Below are 18,074 nucleotides of genomic sequence, written 5' to 3' on the forward strand. Positions count from 1 at the left end.
ATAGTATTAAATAAATCAGGCCAGACATGGTGGATCATGCCTGCAGTCCCAACACTTTGGGAAGCTGAGGTGGGTGGATCACAAGATCAAGAGATAAGGCAATCCTGGCCAACGTGGTGAAAACCCCATCTCTACTAAAAATATAAAAATTAAGTGAGCGTGGTGGCGTGTGCCTGTAGTCCCAGCTACAAAGGAGGCTGAGGCAGGAGAATTGCTTGAACCTGGGAGGCGGAGGTTGCAGTCAGCTGAGATCAGGCCACTATACTACAGCCTGGCAACAGCAAGACTCCATCTCAAAACAGTAATCACATGAGATGTTGAAACACTTTTTTGTTTCGTTTTTCAAAACAGGCTTTGTATTAGATTTTGCCCAATTGTAGGCTAATGTAAGTATTCTGAGCGTGTTTAAGACAGGCTAGGCTAGGCTATGATATTTAGTGGGTTACATGTTTTAAATATATTTTTGGCCCAACATGGTGGCTCATGCCTGTAATCCCAGTAATTTGAGAGACAGAGGCAGGTGGATCACCTGAGGTCAGGAATGTGAGACCAGCCTGGCCGACATAGTGAAATGTGCAGTCTCTACTAAAAAGGCAAAAATTAGCCAGGCATGGTGGTGGACGCCTATAATCTCAGCTACTCAGGAGGCTGAGGCAGGAGAATTTTTTGGAACCCAGGAGGTGGAGGTTGTAGAGAGCCGAGATTGCAGTATTACACTCCAGCCTGGGCCAACAACAGCAAGACTCGGGGTGTGTGTATGTGGTTTTTCCTTTTTTTTTTCTTGAGATAGTCTCACTCTTGCCCAGGCTGGAGTGCAGTGGCACAATATCAGCTCACTGCAGCCTCTGCCCAGCTAATTTTTGTACTTTTAGTACAAAAGCAGGGTTTCGTCATGTTGGCCAGGCTGGTCTCTAACTTGCTTCATGTGATCCACCCGCCTTGGCCTCCAGAGTGCTGGGATTACAGGTGTGAGCCATTACACCCAGCCTTAACATATTTTCAGTAGGTGATGGGTCATTATAAAAGGAGGATACTGAAGTTAAGGTAATACTGAGGTGGTCTAAAGAAACAGTAAAGTATGGACATGGTACCAAAATAAGAAAACTATCCTATTCATGTACAGTTGGGGACTGACTCATACTTGTATTCTTTGTTTTTTTGTTTGTGTTTTTGTTTTTCTTTGAGATGGAGTATCACTTTTGTTGCCCAGGCTGGAGTGCAGTGTTGGGATCTCGGCTCAGTGCAGCCTTCACCTCCCAGGCAAATGATTCTCCTGCCTCAGCCTTCTGAGTAGCTGAGATTACAGGCATGCGCCACCATACCTGGCTAATTTTGTGTTTTTACTAGAGATGGAGTTTCTCCATGTTGGCCAGGCTGGTCTTGAACTCCCGACCTCAGGTGATCCGCCCACCTCGGCCTCCCAAAGTGCTGGGATTACAGGCGTGAGCCACCGCTCCTGGCCTACTTGTACTCTTTATATTGCTAGTTTAGATAGCTGTTTAAAAGGTCATATTAATGTTTTTTGCAATGATACATTTCATTTAGCCAAGAATAAGGTAGAACAGAACAGCCCAAGGGAATTGAGGATGAGGCAAGGAAGTGAGATTAGAAAACAGCTCCCAAAAGAAAGGCAGGTTGTCATGTGCAGATAGCTTACAACTCGTTGGGTGAAGAGCTACAGTTCTCATACTTTTGCTCAACTCCTTGCCTTAATTTTTTATCCCACGAATAGATATTTTCCCTTTCAGTTTTGATTATGTGTCGACCACAGCTAACATTAGGGTAAGTAAACTTTGTTTCTTTTAGATCATGTTAATTCAAGACACTCGAAGAGAAGCTTCAGTGCAGATGGATTTGAGATGCTACAAAACCCTGTAAAAGATTCAAAAGCACTGTTTGAAACCTACAAAAAGATGGACCTGGAGAAGAGAAGCAGAAGCCTTGGTAGCAGTCCTGTAAAATAATTGTAAGATGTGGTTTTGTAGTTGCCACTGGGAAATTTCTTTCCTTTTCGGTTCAGAATATTTTGCTGTAACTAATCAGAAATGCCATGATAAATTTGGTTCCCACTTTTCATCGTATTTCATTGAAAGTGCTTAATGAAAACAGCTTGAGAACTTTGGGAGGCATATGTAAGAAATGGATGTTATTCATCGGGGAAACCGTAAGATATTTGAATGTCTACTTTATTGAACCAGGTTTACCATTATTTACAAATAGATTGGAAATCCTATTCGTCCTGAGGTAGGACTGTTCCTCAGTTAAGGACTTGTTTATTTAAATGGGACTGTAAATATGTTTTGGTTTCTAAGCTGTATTAGCAAAACTTATTTTTCAGAAATGCCCACTGTGATGTGAATGTCAAAGTATATTCTTAAGTATTTTATAACGAATCGTAAACTTTTTTTTTTTCCAGAAGTCTTATTTTATACTTGTGAAACTGAACATGATTTTTGGACAATGTTTAAACATTACTTTTCATACTTGAAATAAACATTTATTTTTTAAAAAACTAATTTGCAATCTTCACAGCTCAGTTTCTTACTGGTTTCCTACCTTTAAGGACCCATTTTGGAAAGTGCTTTCAAAAGCTGAAATGTCACAGCTTATTAGCTGTGACAGTAGGTGTTTTTAGATTGCGTTCAGATGAGAACACAAAAATTTACGAGGTTCAGCCGGGCGCGGTGGCTCAAGCCTGTAATCCCAGCACTTTGGGAGGCCGAGGCGGGTGGATCACGAGGTCAGGAGATCGAGACCATCCTGGTCAACGTGGTGAAACCCCGTCTCTACTAAAAATACAAAAAATTAGCTGGGCATGGTGGCACGTGCCTGTAATCCCAGCTACTGAGGAGGCTGAGGCAGGAGAATTGCCTGAACCCAGGAGGCGGAGGTTGCGGTGAGCTGAGATCCGGCCATTGCACTCCAGCCTGGGTAACAAGAGCGAAACTCCGTCTCAAAAAAAAAAAAAATATGAGGTTCGGGAAATTGCAAGAAAGTGTGGAAGTCAAGATACAACTTTCTAGTTTTACTTTATGACTGCTAGAAAAGGGTCAGTTTTTGTTCTGAGACAGGATCTCACTCTTTTCTAGACTGGAGTACTGTGTTACGATCATGGATCACTGTAATCACTCCCCCTGGGTTTAAACAATCCTCCTAGCTATGCCTCCTAAGTAGCTGGGACTTCTGTGTGCTACTATACCTGGCTAATTAAAAATGTATGATTTAATTTGCTAATCTTTATATTGTTCCAGTTTTAGTATGTATGCTGCCAAAGTGAGCACATAATATATATATGTATTTGGAGACATGAGATTTCACCATGTTCTCCAGAATGGTCTTGAGCTCCTGAGCTCAAGCAGTACTATGGCCTCGACCTCCCAAAGTACTGGCATTACAGATGTGAGCTACCACGCCCAGAGCATGTTGGTTATTTTATAAAATCTTAATGCTGGCCAGGTGCAGTGGCTAGCACTTTGGGAGGCCAAGGCGGGTGGATCACGAGGTGAGAAGATCAAAACCATCCTGGCCAACATAGTGAAACCCCGTCTGTACTAAAAATACAAAAATTGGCCGGGCGCGGTGGCTCAGGCCTGTAATCCCAGCACTTTGGGAGGCCGAGGCGGGTGGATCACAAGGTCGAAAGATCGAGACATTCCTGGTCAACATGGTGAAACCCCGTCTCTACAAAAAATACAATAAAAACTAGCTGGGCATGGTGGCGCGTGCCTGTAATCCCAGCTACTCAGGAGGCTGAGGCAGGAGAATTGCCTGAACCCAGGAGGCGGAGGTTGCGGTGAGCCGAGATCGTGCCATTGCACTCCAGCCTGGGTAACAAGAGCGAAACTCCGTCTCAAAAAAAAAAAAAAAAAAAAAAAAAAAAAAAATTATGTAGGCATGGTGGCACGTGCCTGTAATCCCAGCTACTTGGGAGGCTGAGGCAGGAGAGTTGCTTGAACTAGGGAATCAGAGGTTGCAGTGAGCCTAGAACGAGCTGCTGCACTCCAGCCTCGTAATAGAGCAAGATTCCGTCTCAAAAATATTTTCTTGCTATCTCTATAATTTTCATTTATAAACTATGTACAGGGTAGACCTATGGATTTTAATGAAACTGCAATTTCTTGTGCTTTTAGCTTTCATATTACAACCAACCTTTAGGAAACAACTACAGTCATGCATTATTTAATGATAGGGATATGTTCTGAGAAATGCATTTCTAGGTGATCTTGGTTTGTTTGTTGAGATGAGTCTCACTCTTGCCCAGGCTGGAGTGCGGTAGCACGATCTCTATTCACTGCATCCTCTACCTCTTGGGCTCAAGCAGTGCTCCTGCTTCAGCCTCCCAGGTAGCTGGGATTACAGGCACATAGCATCACGCCTTGCTAATTTTTGTATTTTTAGTAGAGATGGGGTTTACCATGTTAGGCTGGCCTCGAACTCCTGACCTCAGGTAATCTGCCCTTCTCAGCCTGCCAAAGTGCTGGAATTGCAGGTGTGAGCCACCGCACCTGGTCTACTCCATTATTTAGATAGTAAAAAATTATAAATATTACGCCTAAATAAGAGATCGGTTCACCTCAGGCAATCTCTGCCTGCCTTGGCTTCCTAAAGTACTGGGATTACAGGTGTGAGCCACTGTCCCTGGCCTGTTTTGTTCTTGTGTGACTATCCTAGAATGTACTAGGTTTGTGTAAACCTAGTTGAATATCCTAAATCTAAAATCCAGGGCTGGGCATGGTGGCTCACACCCATAAGCCCAGCACTTTGGGAGACCAAGGCAGCCAGATCACCTGAGGTCAGGAGTTTGAGACAGCCTGACCAATATGGTGAAACCCCTTCTAAAAAAATAAAAAATTATCTGGGTGTGGTGGTAGGTACCTGTAATCCCAGCTCTTGGGAGGCTGATGCAGTAGAATTGCTTGAACCCAGGAGGCAGAGGTTGCAGTGAGCTGAGATCATGCCATTGCACTCCAGCCTGGGCAACAAGAGTGAAACTCTGTCTCAAAAAAAAAAAAAAAAAAATCCAAAGTGTTCCAAAATCTGAAACTTTCTGAATGCCAATGTGACGCTCAAAGAAAATGCTTGTTTGGTGGCTGGGCACGGTGGCTCAAGCCTGTAATCCCAGCACTTTGGGAGGCCGAGGCGGGTGGATCACAAGGTCAAGAGATTGAGACCATCCTGGTCAACGTGGTGAAACCCCATCTCTACTAAAAATACAAAAAATTAGCTGGGCATGGTGGCACGTGCCTGTAATCCCAGCTACTCAGGAGGCTGAGGTAGAAGAATTGCCTGAACCCAGGAGGCAGAGGTTGCGGTGAGCCGAGATCGCGCCATTGCACTCCAGCCTGCGTAACAAGAGCGAAACTCCGTCTCAAAAAAAAAAACAAAGAGATTGAGACCATCCTGGTCAACGTGGTGAAACCCCGTCTCTACTAAAAATACAAAAAATTAGCTGGGCATGGTGGCACGTGCCTATAATCCCAGCTACTCAGGAGGCTGAGGCAGGAGAATTGCCTGAACCCAGGAGGCGGAGGTTGCGGTGAGCCGAGATCGCGTCATTGCACTCCAGCCTGGGTAAGAAGAGCGAAACTCCGTCTCAAAAAAAAAAAAGAAAGAAAATGCTTGTTTGAGCATTTTGCCTTTTGCATCTTGGTATTAGGGATGCCTAGGTCGTGAGTATAATGCAAATATTCCAAGATCCAAAAATATCTCAAATGTTTTCAGTCCCAAGCATCTCTAGTAAGGTGTAGTTAACTTAGATGTCCTACTGCATGCCTAATCTGTATGGTATACATTATTGCTCACAGGCCACAAATGTGGACATCATGTTGCTGTACTGAATGCTGTAGGAAATTATAACAGTAAATACTGTCTCTAAACATCGAAAAGGTACTGTAAAAATGCAGTATAAAAAATAAATAGTGCCAGACACAGTGGCTCATGCCTGTAATGCCAGCACTTTGGGAGGCCAAGCTTAGGTGGATCACCTGAAATCAGGAGTTTGAGACCAGCCTGGCCAACATGGTGAAACCTGGGCTTGACTTAAAATACAAAAATTTAGCTGGGTGTGGTGTTGCATACCTGTAATCCTAGCTACTTGGGAGGCAGAGGTTGCAGTGAGCCAACATTGCACCTCTGCACTCTAGTCTGGGCAACAAGAACAAAATTCCAACTCAATGAATGAACGAATGAATGATGTACCTGCTTTGGGCACTTAAACATGAACCACGAATGCAACTTGCAGGATGAAGTTTTTTGCAAGTCAGTGAATTGCTCTGAGTAAGTGAATGTGAAGGCCCAGGTCATTACTGTATACTACTGTTGACTTTATGAACACTGTACGCTTAGGTTACACTAAATTATTATTCTGAAAGGAAGTCTCACTCTGTCACCCAGGTTAGAATACAGTGCTGCAATCTCAGCTCGGTGAAACCTCCGCCTCCCATTTTCAAGCTATTCTCCTATACCTCAGCCTCCCAAGTAGCTGGGACCACAGGCACGAGACAACATGCCTGTAACTAAATTTATTCTTTAAAACTTCAATAGATCTTAGCTTATGGTAACCATATGAACTTTTAAAATATTTAACTTAATGTTTAATTTTATCTGTTACTCATTTTGAGACAGGGTTATGAGACTTTTAAACTCAATAGCAGCTTAAAACACAAGCATGTCGTATAACTACCAAGTATTTTTGTTTTTGTTTTTGTTTTTGAGACCAAGTCTTCCTGTGTCACCCAGGCTGGAGTACACTGGTGTGATCTTGGCTCACTGCAACCTCCACCTCCTGGCTTCAAAGAATTCCCCTGTCTCAGCCTCCCGAGTACCTGGCACCTGCCACCATGCCCACTAATTTTTGTATTTTTAGTAGAGATAGGGTTTTGCCATGTTGGCCAGGCTGACCTGGAACTCCTAACCTCAGGTGGTTCGCCCACCTCAGCCTCCAAAGTGCTGGGATTACGGGTGTGAGCCACTGTGCTCAGCCTGTACAAAATTTTCCTAAAGGCCCATGAAAGCAGACAGAACATCCCCATGCATGTTCTGCTAGGCATTTAATGTTAGCTTTTCCCTGTCTGCACTATGCCGGTTTGTAGAGATAGACATGTGAATGAACCTCAGCCTCCTGAGTAGCTGAGACAACAGGCACCCACCACCATGCTCAGCACCTCGTTGCCCTGTATTCCAATCATAAATCTTTGAACCTCTAGGACATGGACCAATGACATTTAGTATACTTGGCTGTAGCTACTTTAAGCTTAGATAATTGCCTTCGAATATTCTACTTTATATTTTTTTAAATAAAATATAAACGTTGGCCAGGCGCGGTGGCTCGCGCCTCTAATCCCAGCACTTTGGGAGGCTGAGGTGGGTGAATCACAAGGTCAAGAGATTGAGACCATCCTGGTTAACATGGTGAAAACCCCATCTCTACTAAAAATACAAAAACTAGCCGGGTGTGGTGGCGCGCACCTGTAGTCTCAGCTACTCAGGAGGCTGAGGCAGGAGAATTGCTTGAACCTGGGAGGTGGATATTGCAGTGAGCTGAGATTGTGCCACTGCACTCCAGCCTGGTGTGACAGAGTGACACTCTTGTCTCAAAAGAAAAAAATCGCCGGGCGCGGTGGCTCAAGCCTGTAATCCCAGCACTTTGGGAGGCCGAGGCGGGTGGATCACGAGGTCAAGAGATCGAGACCATTTTGGTCAACATGGTGAAACCCCGTCTCTACTAAAAACACAAAAAATTAGCTGGGCGTGGTGGCGCGTGCCTGTAATCCCAGCTACTGAGGAGGCTGAGGCAGGAGAATTGCCTGAACCCAGGAGGCGGAGGTTGCGGTGAGCCGAGATCGCGCCATTGCACTCCAGCCTGGGTAACAAGAGCGAAACTCCATCTCAAAAAAAAAAAAAAAAGAAAAAAATCTTACATATCTATATCTATCCATCTATCTATCTATATAAATGTCTAGTGATTCTTTTGTAGTTGTTGTTGGTTTTATGTTTTGGAGACAGGTTCTTGCTCTGCCACCCAGACTCGAGTGCAACCGTGTGGTCACAGCTCACTGAAGCCTTGACCTGGGCTCAAGTGATCCTCCCACTTCAGTGCCTTGAGTAGCTGGGACCGCAAGCGTGCACCACCACCCTTGGATAATTTTTTATTTTTTGGAGCAATGAGGTCTTCCTGTGTTGCTCAGTCTGGTCTCTAACTCTTGGGCTCAAGCAATCTTCCCACGTCATTTTCCCAAAGTGCTAGATTATTATAGGCATGAGCCACCGTGCCTCTCCATATCTTGCTTTCTGTTATAATAGAGTGGATTTTGTCATTTTGATACCCCGCACAACATTGGTCCATTTCTTTGATGATACTATGCCAATTGGACCTGATAAGCAGAAAATAATAAGCATCCTACGAGACTTAATAAAACACATGCATGACAGAGGATGGGAAAAAATTATCCAAGGGTGGTGGTACACACTTGCGGTCCCAGCCACTCGAGGGGCTGAGGTGGGAGGATCACTTGAGCCCAGGTCAAGGCTGCAGCGAGCTGTGACCACGCGGTTGCACTTGAGTCTGGGTGGCAGAACTTGAATAATTCACGAACACATCCGTGAAGTTTTTATGGTCTGATTGTAGTCTTGTGTATATTGTACCACCTACCACAAAGTAAGAGGTATGGTTGATGGAGCTCAGTGAAGTTTGGAGGGAATATACACCATCTATGGGCCTGCCACCCTAAGCAGTTTATCAGGTAATTCACACAACTCTAATTTTATGTGAGGCCTCAAGCAAAGGCTGTGGTGCAAGCTGTCCTGCCCCTCAGGCCTAATGGCCCAGCAGGCCCAATGGTACAGTAAATTTCTGGTCTGTATGAAACCTTGATTTTAGAAGAATCCTAGTAAACCCCGTATGACCACGTCCTCTTTTCTAACAAGTACATTCCATAACACAAATTGTGTAACCTGAGCTGTTGATGAATTTGATGTTGTCTGATTTCCAAAACTATAAAATTTGACTCATGCAGCAGCATTTCATTGTTAAAATAGTTATCTATAAAACTAACCTATGCCAGGCACAGTGGCTCACGCCTGTAATCCCAGCACTTTGGGAGGCGGAAGCAGGCAGATCACAAGGTCAGGAGTTCGAGACCAGCCTGACCAACATGGTGAAACTCCATCTCTACTAAAAATACAAAAATTAACCTGGCGTGGTGGCACACGCCTGTAATCCCAGCTACTCGGGAGTGCTGAGGCAAGAGAATCGCCTGAACCTGGGAGGCGGAGGTTGTAGTGAGCCAAGATAGCGCCACTGCACTCCAGCCTAGGTGACAGAGCAAGTCCCAAAAAATAAAAATAGGCTGGGCATGCTGGCTCACGCCTGTAATCCCAGCACTTTGGGAGGCCGAGGTGGGTGGATTACCTGAGGTCAGGAGTTTGATACCAGCCTGGCCAACATGGTGAAACACCGTCTATATGACTCGCCCAAGCAGGTCCTGAGGGCACAGTTAAAACATACAAGTAGCTTGCTCAGGATTCCGTAACACCACTTTCTTCTGCTTCTCTGGCTTTCCCTCATTCCACACATAAGGCTTCATGAGAGTTAACACAAGATAGAAATGGGAGGTCCTGGTATATGAATTGATCTGCACAGTAAGCTGACTCCAACCGGAAGTATTACATAGCCTCAGAGATGCCCCTAAAAGACACTTATAAAGCCAGCCTCATTATATCTTGCTACCAGAAGCAGATGAGAATAATTATTTTAAGTAGCTTTAAAATTGCAGCTACTCAGGAGGCTGAAGTGGGAGGATCACTTGGGCATAGGAGCTTGAGACGAGCCTGGACAACATAGCAAGACACTGCCTCAATAAAAAAGTAAATAGCTTTTGAGTTATCTATTGTGATATAATACACCACAGCCTTTACAAGAGCAAATTCTGGGGCATGATTAAATGAAAAGCAAAGATAGTACTTTATAGCATCTGCAAACTGGCATAGCGCAGACAGGCAAAAAGCAACAGTAAATAACTACTGGAACATTTATGTAGGCAATGCCCTGTCTGGCATCTACTGCAGAGCAGGCTCTCAACAGATGTGTAAGAGATCTAGCCATATGGGTGTCTGCCTTTTTCCCAGCCACCCTGGTTCTTAATAGGCCCATTTATCAAGTGCCATGGCAACAGGAAAGGAGGTCTGCATGGACTTCCCCTCACTAAGGCATATATGCCCATGCACCAAGAGTCAAGGCTGTGCTGGGCCCCTGATTGAGCACACCATTCTCCAGGGAACCAATGAGCCACTTGGTGGTAGATTGATACATTGGACCCTTTCTACACAGAAACAGAAGCAATTTGTCCCTTTGAGAATAAAGACATATTCCAAATACGAATTTGCCTGCCAGAATGGTCCTGCTGGCACTAAGCAGAGGCCTTTTTCATTGCCATGATACTGCATACAAATCACTAAGCAACTTGTCTACAGTTGAAGGACACAATGAGGTAGAATTACACTAATGCAATTTACTAGCATTACCACAAGCCCCAACAACCCAGAAGCATCTGACTTGACAAAATGGCAGAATGCCTGCCAATAACTTAGTTACTACATTAGCTGGAGAAAAGTACCCTGCAGGATTAGAACGCTGTCTTACAGGATGAATATTTGACTTAAGCCAGTAGCTAGTATTTGGCGACATCTCCCTCATAGCCAAATACTGCATGAATCAAAGAACCAAAGGGTGGAGGTTTGGAATGGCCCCTTTCACTTTTTCCCTTTTTAATTAAATTTATTTATTTGAGACAGTTGGCTGTGGCACCCAGGCCGGTGTGCAGTGGTATAAGCACAACTTACTGTAACCTCTACCTCCCAGGCTCAAGTGATCCTCCCACCTCAGCCTCCTGAGTAGCTGGAACTACAAACACATGCCACCACGCCCAGCTTATTTTTGTAGTTTTAGTAGAGAAGGGATCTCACTATGTTGCCCAGGCTGGTCTCCTACTTCTAGGCTCAATGAATCCACCTGCTTTGGCCTCCCAAAGTGCTGGGATTACAGGTGTGAGCCACTGCAACTAGCCAACATTTTCCCTTAAAAAACAAAAAGAATTGAAATGTAATTCAGACATACATATAAAGCATACAATTCAGTGATTTTTTTTTTTAGTATATAAACTTGTACAACCATCAACACTATTTAATTTCAGCACATTGTCACCACCTCCAAAAGAAACTCCATATCCATTAGCAGTTCACTCTCCATTCCCAGCACCTGACAACCACTAAACTACTTCCTGTCTGTATCAATTTACATATTTTGGACTTTTTTTTTTTTTTTTTTTGAGACGGAGTTTCGCTCTTGTTACCCAGGCTGGAGTGCAGTGGTGCAATCTCGGCTCACCGCAACCTCTGCCTCCTGGGTTCAGGCAATTCTCCTGCCTCAGCCTCCTGAGTAGCTGGGATTACAGGCATGTGCCACCATGCCCAGCTAGTTTTTTGTATTTTTAGTAGAGACGGGGTTTCACCATGTTGACCAGGATGGTCTCGATCTCTTGACCTCATGATCCACCCGCCTCGGCCTCCCAAAGTGCTGGGATTACAGGCTTGAGCCACCGCGCCCGGCCATATTCTGGACATTTTTATTTTTTATTTTTTTTTTTTTTGAGACAGAGTTTCGCTCTTGTTACCCAGGCTGGAGTGCAATGGCGCGATCTCGGCTCACCGCAACCTCCGCCTCCTGGGTTCAGGCAATTCTCCTGCCTCAGCCTCCTGAGTAGCTGGGATTACAGGCACACGCCACCATGCCCAGCTAATTTTTTGTATTTTTAGTAGAGACGGGGTTTCACCATGTTGACCAGGATGGTCTTGATCTCTCGACCTCGTGATTCACCCGCCTCGGCCTCCCAAAGTGCTGGGATTACAGGCTTGAGCCACCACGCCCGGCAGGACATTTTTAAATACAATCATGTAATATGTGAACTTTTACATCTGGCTCTTTTCATTTAGCATGTTTTCTTTCTTTCTTTCTTTTTTGAGATGGCTTTTCTTGCCCAGGCTGGAGTGCAATGGCACAATCTCGGCTCCCTGCAACCTCCCCAACAACCCTCCCTACACCCCGCCGCCACCAGGTTCAAGCCATTGTCCTGCCTCAGCTTCGCGAGTAGCTGAGATTACAGGCTCCAGCCACCATGCCAGGCTAATATTTTGTACTTTTAGTAGAGATGAGGTAAGCATAATGTTTTCAAGCCTTATCTGTGTTGTAGCATGTATCAATATTTCATTGATATTGGTGATTCACACCTATAATCCCAGCACTTTGGGAGGCTGAGGTGGGTGGATCACCTGAGGTCAGGAGTTCAAGACCAGCCTGGCCAACATGATGAAACCCTGTCTCTACTAAAAATACAAAAATTAGACGGGTGTGGTGGCAGGTGCCTGTACTCTTAGCTACTCAGGAGGCTGAAGCAGAAGAATTGCTTGAACCCAGGAGGTAGAGGTTGCAGTGAGCCAAGGTATCACCACTGAACTCCAGCCTGGGCTACAGAGCGGGGCTCTATCTCAAATAAATAAAAATAATCTTTGTTCCACTGATTTTTCTCAACTATATTTCATTGATCTCCGTTAAGTGGATTTAAAAAGGAGAATTTTTATTTATTTCTTTTTTTTTTTTTTTTAAATAAAGACGGGGTTTCACCATGTTGGTCAGGCTGGTCTTGAACTCCTGACCTCAGGTGATCTGCCCTCCTTGGCCTCCAAAGTGCTTAGATTACAGGCATGAACCACCTCGCCCGGCCAAAAAAAGGAGAATTTTTCTTGGTGAGGTGTCTCACGCCTGTAATCACAACATTACGGGAGGCCGAGGTGAGTTGATCACCTGAGATCAGCATGTCAATACTAGCCTGGCCAACATGGTGAAACCCCATCTCTACTAAAAATACAAAAATTAGCTGAGTGTGATGGCAGTTGCCTGCAGTCCCAGCTACTTGGGAGGCTGAAGCAGGAGAATCACTTGAACCCAGGAGGCAGAGGTTGCAGTGAGAGATCTCGCCACCGGACTCCAGCCTGGGCAACAGAATGAGACTCCGTCTCAAAAAAAAAAAAGAATTTTTGAAAAGAAACTGGAAATTGAAGCTATTGGCCCTAATTCTTTGTGCCAGGAAATTTCTGTCCAGGAAGATAAGACTCTCATTTGTTTGATTGTTGTTTCATGTAACAAGAACCTAGTTTTAGCTGAAGATAAGATTCTTTACCTTGTAAAATGATTGCCAATTAATGTCTCTGAGTAGATCATCTGCAGAAACAAATCCCCCATTAAGATAACAGGTTTGGCAACCTGGACAGCGAGTTTGCCTATCTGACAACAGTTTGCTTATCAAAAGATTGCTTCAGATTTTTCATTTTGCTGTTATAAAATTGGTCCAATTCCAGTGAAGTCCCTACCTTGAAAGATTATTTTTTTGAGACAAAATCTTGCTCTATTGCCCAGCCTGGAGTGCAGTGGTGACATGTTGGCTCACTGCAACCTCTGCTTCCCAGGTTCAAGTGATTCTCGTGCCTCAGCCTACTGAGTAGCTGGGACTACAGGTGTACACTACCATGCCTCGCTTAATTTTTGTATTTTTTGTAGAGATGGGGTTTTACCATGTTAGCCAGGCTGATCTTGAACTCCTGAGCTCAAGCAATCCACCCCACTTAGCCTCCCAAACTGCTGGGATTATAGGTGTGATCTACCACACTAGGCCAGAAGGATCTTTTTTTTTTTTTTTTTTTTTTGAGGCACAGTCTTGCTCTGTTGCCAGGCTGGAGTGCAGTGGCGCAATCTCAGCTCACTGCAACTTCCGCCTCCCGGGTTCAAGCAATTCTCCTGCCTCAGCCTCCCATGTAGCTGGGACTACAGGCGTGTGCCACCACGCCCAGCTAATTTTCGTATTTTTTAGTAGAGACGGAGTTTCACCATGTTGGCCAGGATGGTCTTGATTTCTTGACTTCGTGATCCCCCATCTCGGCCTCCCAAAGTGCTGGGATTACAGGTGTGAACCACTGCACCCAGCCCAGAAGGATCTTCTGAAAACCAATATACAGTCTGGGCACAGTGGCTCACACCTGTAATCCCAGCCCTTTGGGAGGCCAAGGCAGGCAAATCACATGAGATCAGGAGTTTCAGACTAGCCTGACCAATATGGTAAAACCCCATCTCCACTAAAAATACAAAAATTGTTTGGGAGGCTAAGGCAGGGGAATCACTTGAACTCAGGAGGCAGAGGTTGCAGTGAGCTTAGATCATGCCACTGCATTTCAGCTTGGTCGCATAGTGAGACTCTATCTCAAAAAAAAAAAAAAAAAAAAAATTCGGATTTGTGTCTTTTAAATGAAGAAGCTGGGCAATTAGTTTTTCCCTGCTTTTACATCTAGAATATGCCTAGTTACTCTAACTTAATATACGAATCCATGGAAAATACAATGTGGTTGGGTTTGTTACACTTTGATTCTTCACAAGGCAGTTCAGAGTGATGTCTTTAGAATATAAATGTGATGATGCCAACCCTCTGCCTAAAACCTTCAATAGTTTTTCCTTTTTCTGAAGGTAATTTCAATAATTTTCTTTTCTTTCTTTCTTATTTATTTATTTATTTTTGAGATGAAGTCTCTGTTGCCCAGGCTGGAGTGCAGTGGCGCCATCTCAGCCAATCTCAGCTCGCTGCAACCTCCACTTCCCGGGTTCAAGCGATTCTCCTGCCTCAGCCTCCTGAGTAGCTGGGATTATAAGCATGTGCCACCATGCCCAGCTAATTTTTGTATTTTTAGTAGAGATGAGGTTTCACCATGTTGGTCAGGCTGATCTCAAACTCCTAACCTCATGATCCACCCGCCTCAGACTCCCAAAGTACTGGGATTACAGGTGTGAGCCACCGTGCACAGCCAACAGCTTTCATACTGTTAAAATTAAAAGGCACCTCTCCTCTGGCTCCTGACAATGTCCATTTTCTTTCTTTCTTTTTTTTTTTTTTATTTTGAGATGGAATCTTGCTGTCACCCAGGCTACGGTGTGGTGGTGCTATCTTGGCTCACTGCAATCTTCGCCTCCCAAGTTCAAGCGATTCTCCTGCATCAGCCTCCCAAGTAGCTGAGACTACAGACATCCCTACCAGGCCCAGCTAATTTTTTTTTTTTTTTTAAATAATTAGTGGAGATGGATGTCACATGTGACCAGGCTGGTCTCAAACTCTTGACGTCAGGTGATCCACCCGCCTCAGCCTCCCAAAGTGCTGGGATTATAGGCATGAACCACTGAGACTGGCCAGATGACTGAATTTTTTTTAGCCTTTTTTTTTTTTTAAACAGAGATGGGAGTCTCACTATGTTGCCCAAGCTGGACTTGAACTCCTGGGCTCAAGCTTTCCTCTTGCCACAGCCTCCCAGAGTGCTGAGATTACAGGAGTGAGCTACCCCCTAAATGACTGAATTTCTAAAACTCACTTTTAATCCAGGTCTTTTCCTCATAAGTGTCCTCCCAATACGGAAAAGCATGTTAAAATACAATTTACGGCCGGGCGCGGTGGCTCATGCCTATAATCCCAGCACTTTGGGAGGCCGAGGCGGGTGGATCACGAGGTCAAGAGATCGAGACCATCCTGGTCAACATGGTGAAACCCCGTCTCCACTAAAAATACAAAAAACTAGCTGGGCGTGGTGGCGCGTGCCTGTAATCCCAGCTACTCAGGAGGCTGAGGCAGGAGGATTGCCTGAACCCAGGAGGCGGAGGTTGCGGTGAGCCGAGATCGCGCCATTGCACTCCAGCCTGGGTAACAAGAGCGAAACTCCGTCTCAAAAAAAAAAAAAAAATACAACTTACTTCTTTGCTATGCTGAGGTCCTCCTGATGGGCAAGTTTTAACACACACTTTTAGGAGCCTTAGCTATAACTACATTTAATTAGAAAGACTTGTAGGAGTCCCACTTTTCTGGTCCTCTCATATCAGATCAAATTCCAAAACCGAGGGCCAGGTGAGGTGGCTCATGCTTGCAAACAAGGCACTTTGGGAGGCCAAGGTGGGCAGATCACGAGGTCTAAAGATCCGGACCATCCTGGCCAACATGGTGAAACCTTGTCTCTACCAAAAATACAAAAATTAGCTGGCAATGGTGGCAAGTGCCTGTAGTCCCAGCGTGGGAGGGTGAAGCAGGAGAATCACTTGAATTCGGCAGGCGGAGGTTGCAGTGAGCTGAGACTGCGCCACTACACTCCAGCTTGGGCAACAGAGGGAGATTCCATCTAAAAAAAAAAAATTCCAAAAGCCAGGCCAGGCATGGTGTCTCATGCCTATAATCCGAGCACTTTGAGAGGCCCAGGTGAGTGGATCACCTGAGGTCAGGAGTTTGAGACAAGACTGGACAATATGGTCAAACCTAATCTCTGTTAAAAATATAAAAAATTAGCCAGGCATGGTGGCAGGCACCTGTAATCCCAGTTACTTGGGAGGTGGAGGCAGGAGAATTGCTTGAACCCGGGAAGCAGAGGTTGCAGAGAGATGAGATTGCACCATTGTACTCCAGTCTGGGCAACAAAGGAAGACTCCGTCTAAACAACAACAACAACAAAAAAAATCGAAAAAGTGTGGGGAACATTCCCGTGAGACCCCTAAAAGGCGTGAGTCTCACTATACAGTGAGTTTGATCCCAAACACAGTTTCCTACTGGAGGCAGTCGAGCTATCCGGAAATATAGGAACTGAAAGATGAATGATCAGTTTCTAATATCAACCACAATATCGTTTTGGGCCTAAAACTATGCGTTGCTGCTAGACCGAGTAACCCCCTACCAGCAACCGGTTCCTGCTTTTAACCTTTTTATGACTTTAAGAATAAGTTTTAACCTTTACTTACCGGACTGCCTTGTACCCTAGATAATGGTTTAACTGTCGATATTTGCAAAGCAAAATGCCACCATAAGGGATGGCTTTGATTCCTGACTCAGAGATTCCTGAATGGGGAAGTTGAGTTAAGTTGAGTCAGGAGTAGACAAAGGAGAATCTGATTAAAAGATATTCTGATGGGGCCGGGCGCGGTGGCTCAAGCCTGTAATCCCAGCACTTTGGGAGGCCGAGGCGGGTGGATCACGAGGTCGAGAGATCGAGACCATCCTGGTCAACAAGGTGAAACCCCGTCTCTACTAAAAATACAAAAAAAAGTTAGCTGGGCATGGTGGTGCGTGCCTGTAATCCCAGCTACTTAGGTGGCTGAGGCAGGAGAATTGCCTGAGCCCAGGAGGCAGAGGTTGCGGTGAGCCGAGATCGCGCCATTGCACTCCAGCCTGGGTAACGAGAGCGAAACTCCGTCTCAAAAAAAAGATATTCTGATGAGCAAAACCAAAAAACCTTTTCACATCTCAGTTCTAAAACAAGGTCAAACCAGAGATACCTGCAGCCAGGAGGAATAATGTTTGGATATAAACAAGCCTTGTGAATAATGTTTGGATATAAACAAGCTTTGAATAATGTTTGGATATAAACAAGACTTGTGAATAATGTTTGGATATAAACAAGCTTTGTGAATAATGTTTGGATGCAAACAAACTGTGATTGTAGAAAATTTTGTTACTTTTTACAACCACTGATTGTGTATCTGACTTCTCTATTGTATAGGCCATGTGAGGCATACATTTACATTCCTCTTACTATGACTTAAACCAGAGCCAAGAAAGTGTATTTATTCCTGGCCTTTGAAAAATAAAATTCGCTGTTTAGGCACAGCCTATCAGCCCTCCAGACGCCTCGCTTTCTCTCTCTCTGTCTTTATTAATCTTCCAGGCGCACTCCCTCTTCCAGGTATTGGGACCCTCTTGCAGGTCGAGAGACCCCCGGGCAGACGTGCCTACTCGTCCCGGACGGTCCACGACAAAAAAGCTCTTGTGGACAAAAGGATTCTTCCCCAGCTTCGGCTTTTTTGCTGTCTTGACTTATCTCTGTCGCTGACCTGCTGTATTAACCACTGCCCTCCAGTTGCCATATGCCTGTTGGTGATAGTGTCCTGGCACTTGATCAGTAAAGCACCTTCAGGAGGCTGTTGAGGCTTATCGGTCTCAGCCTGCTGCTGC

At 44.9% G+C, this 18,074-nt stretch overlaps 1 protein-coding gene across 10 annotated transcripts in view; it reads left to right on the forward strand.

The window, feature by feature from the left end:
• RESF1 (retroelement silencing factor 1) overlaps positions 1 to 14,351 on the forward strand; it is a 40,049-nt gene extending 25,698 nt beyond the window's left edge. For 8 of the 10 annotated variants that reach the window (XM_074403036.1, XM_074403035.1, XM_003926634.4 and 5 more), the window contains one exon: positions 1,807 to 14,351. In XM_074403036.1, coding sequence (XP_074259137.1) covers positions 1,807 to 1,964 — 158 coding nt within the window. In that variant the 3' untranslated portion in view covers positions 1,965 to 14,351. The remainder of the gene's footprint in view (positions 1 to 1,806) is intronic. The other 2 variants (XR_012518520.1, XR_012518521.1) reach the window with 1 other exon arrangement.
• Positions 14,352 to 18,074: the final 3,723 nt, after the last annotated feature.

The sequence above is a fragment of the Saimiri boliviensis genome, chromosome 7, assembly GCF_048565385.1.
Source record: "Saimiri boliviensis isolate mSaiBol1 chromosome 7, mSaiBol1.pri, whole genome shotgun sequence".
In the NCBI taxonomy this organism is placed as follows: Eukaryota; Metazoa; Chordata; class Mammalia; order Primates; family Cebidae; genus Saimiri; species Saimiri boliviensis.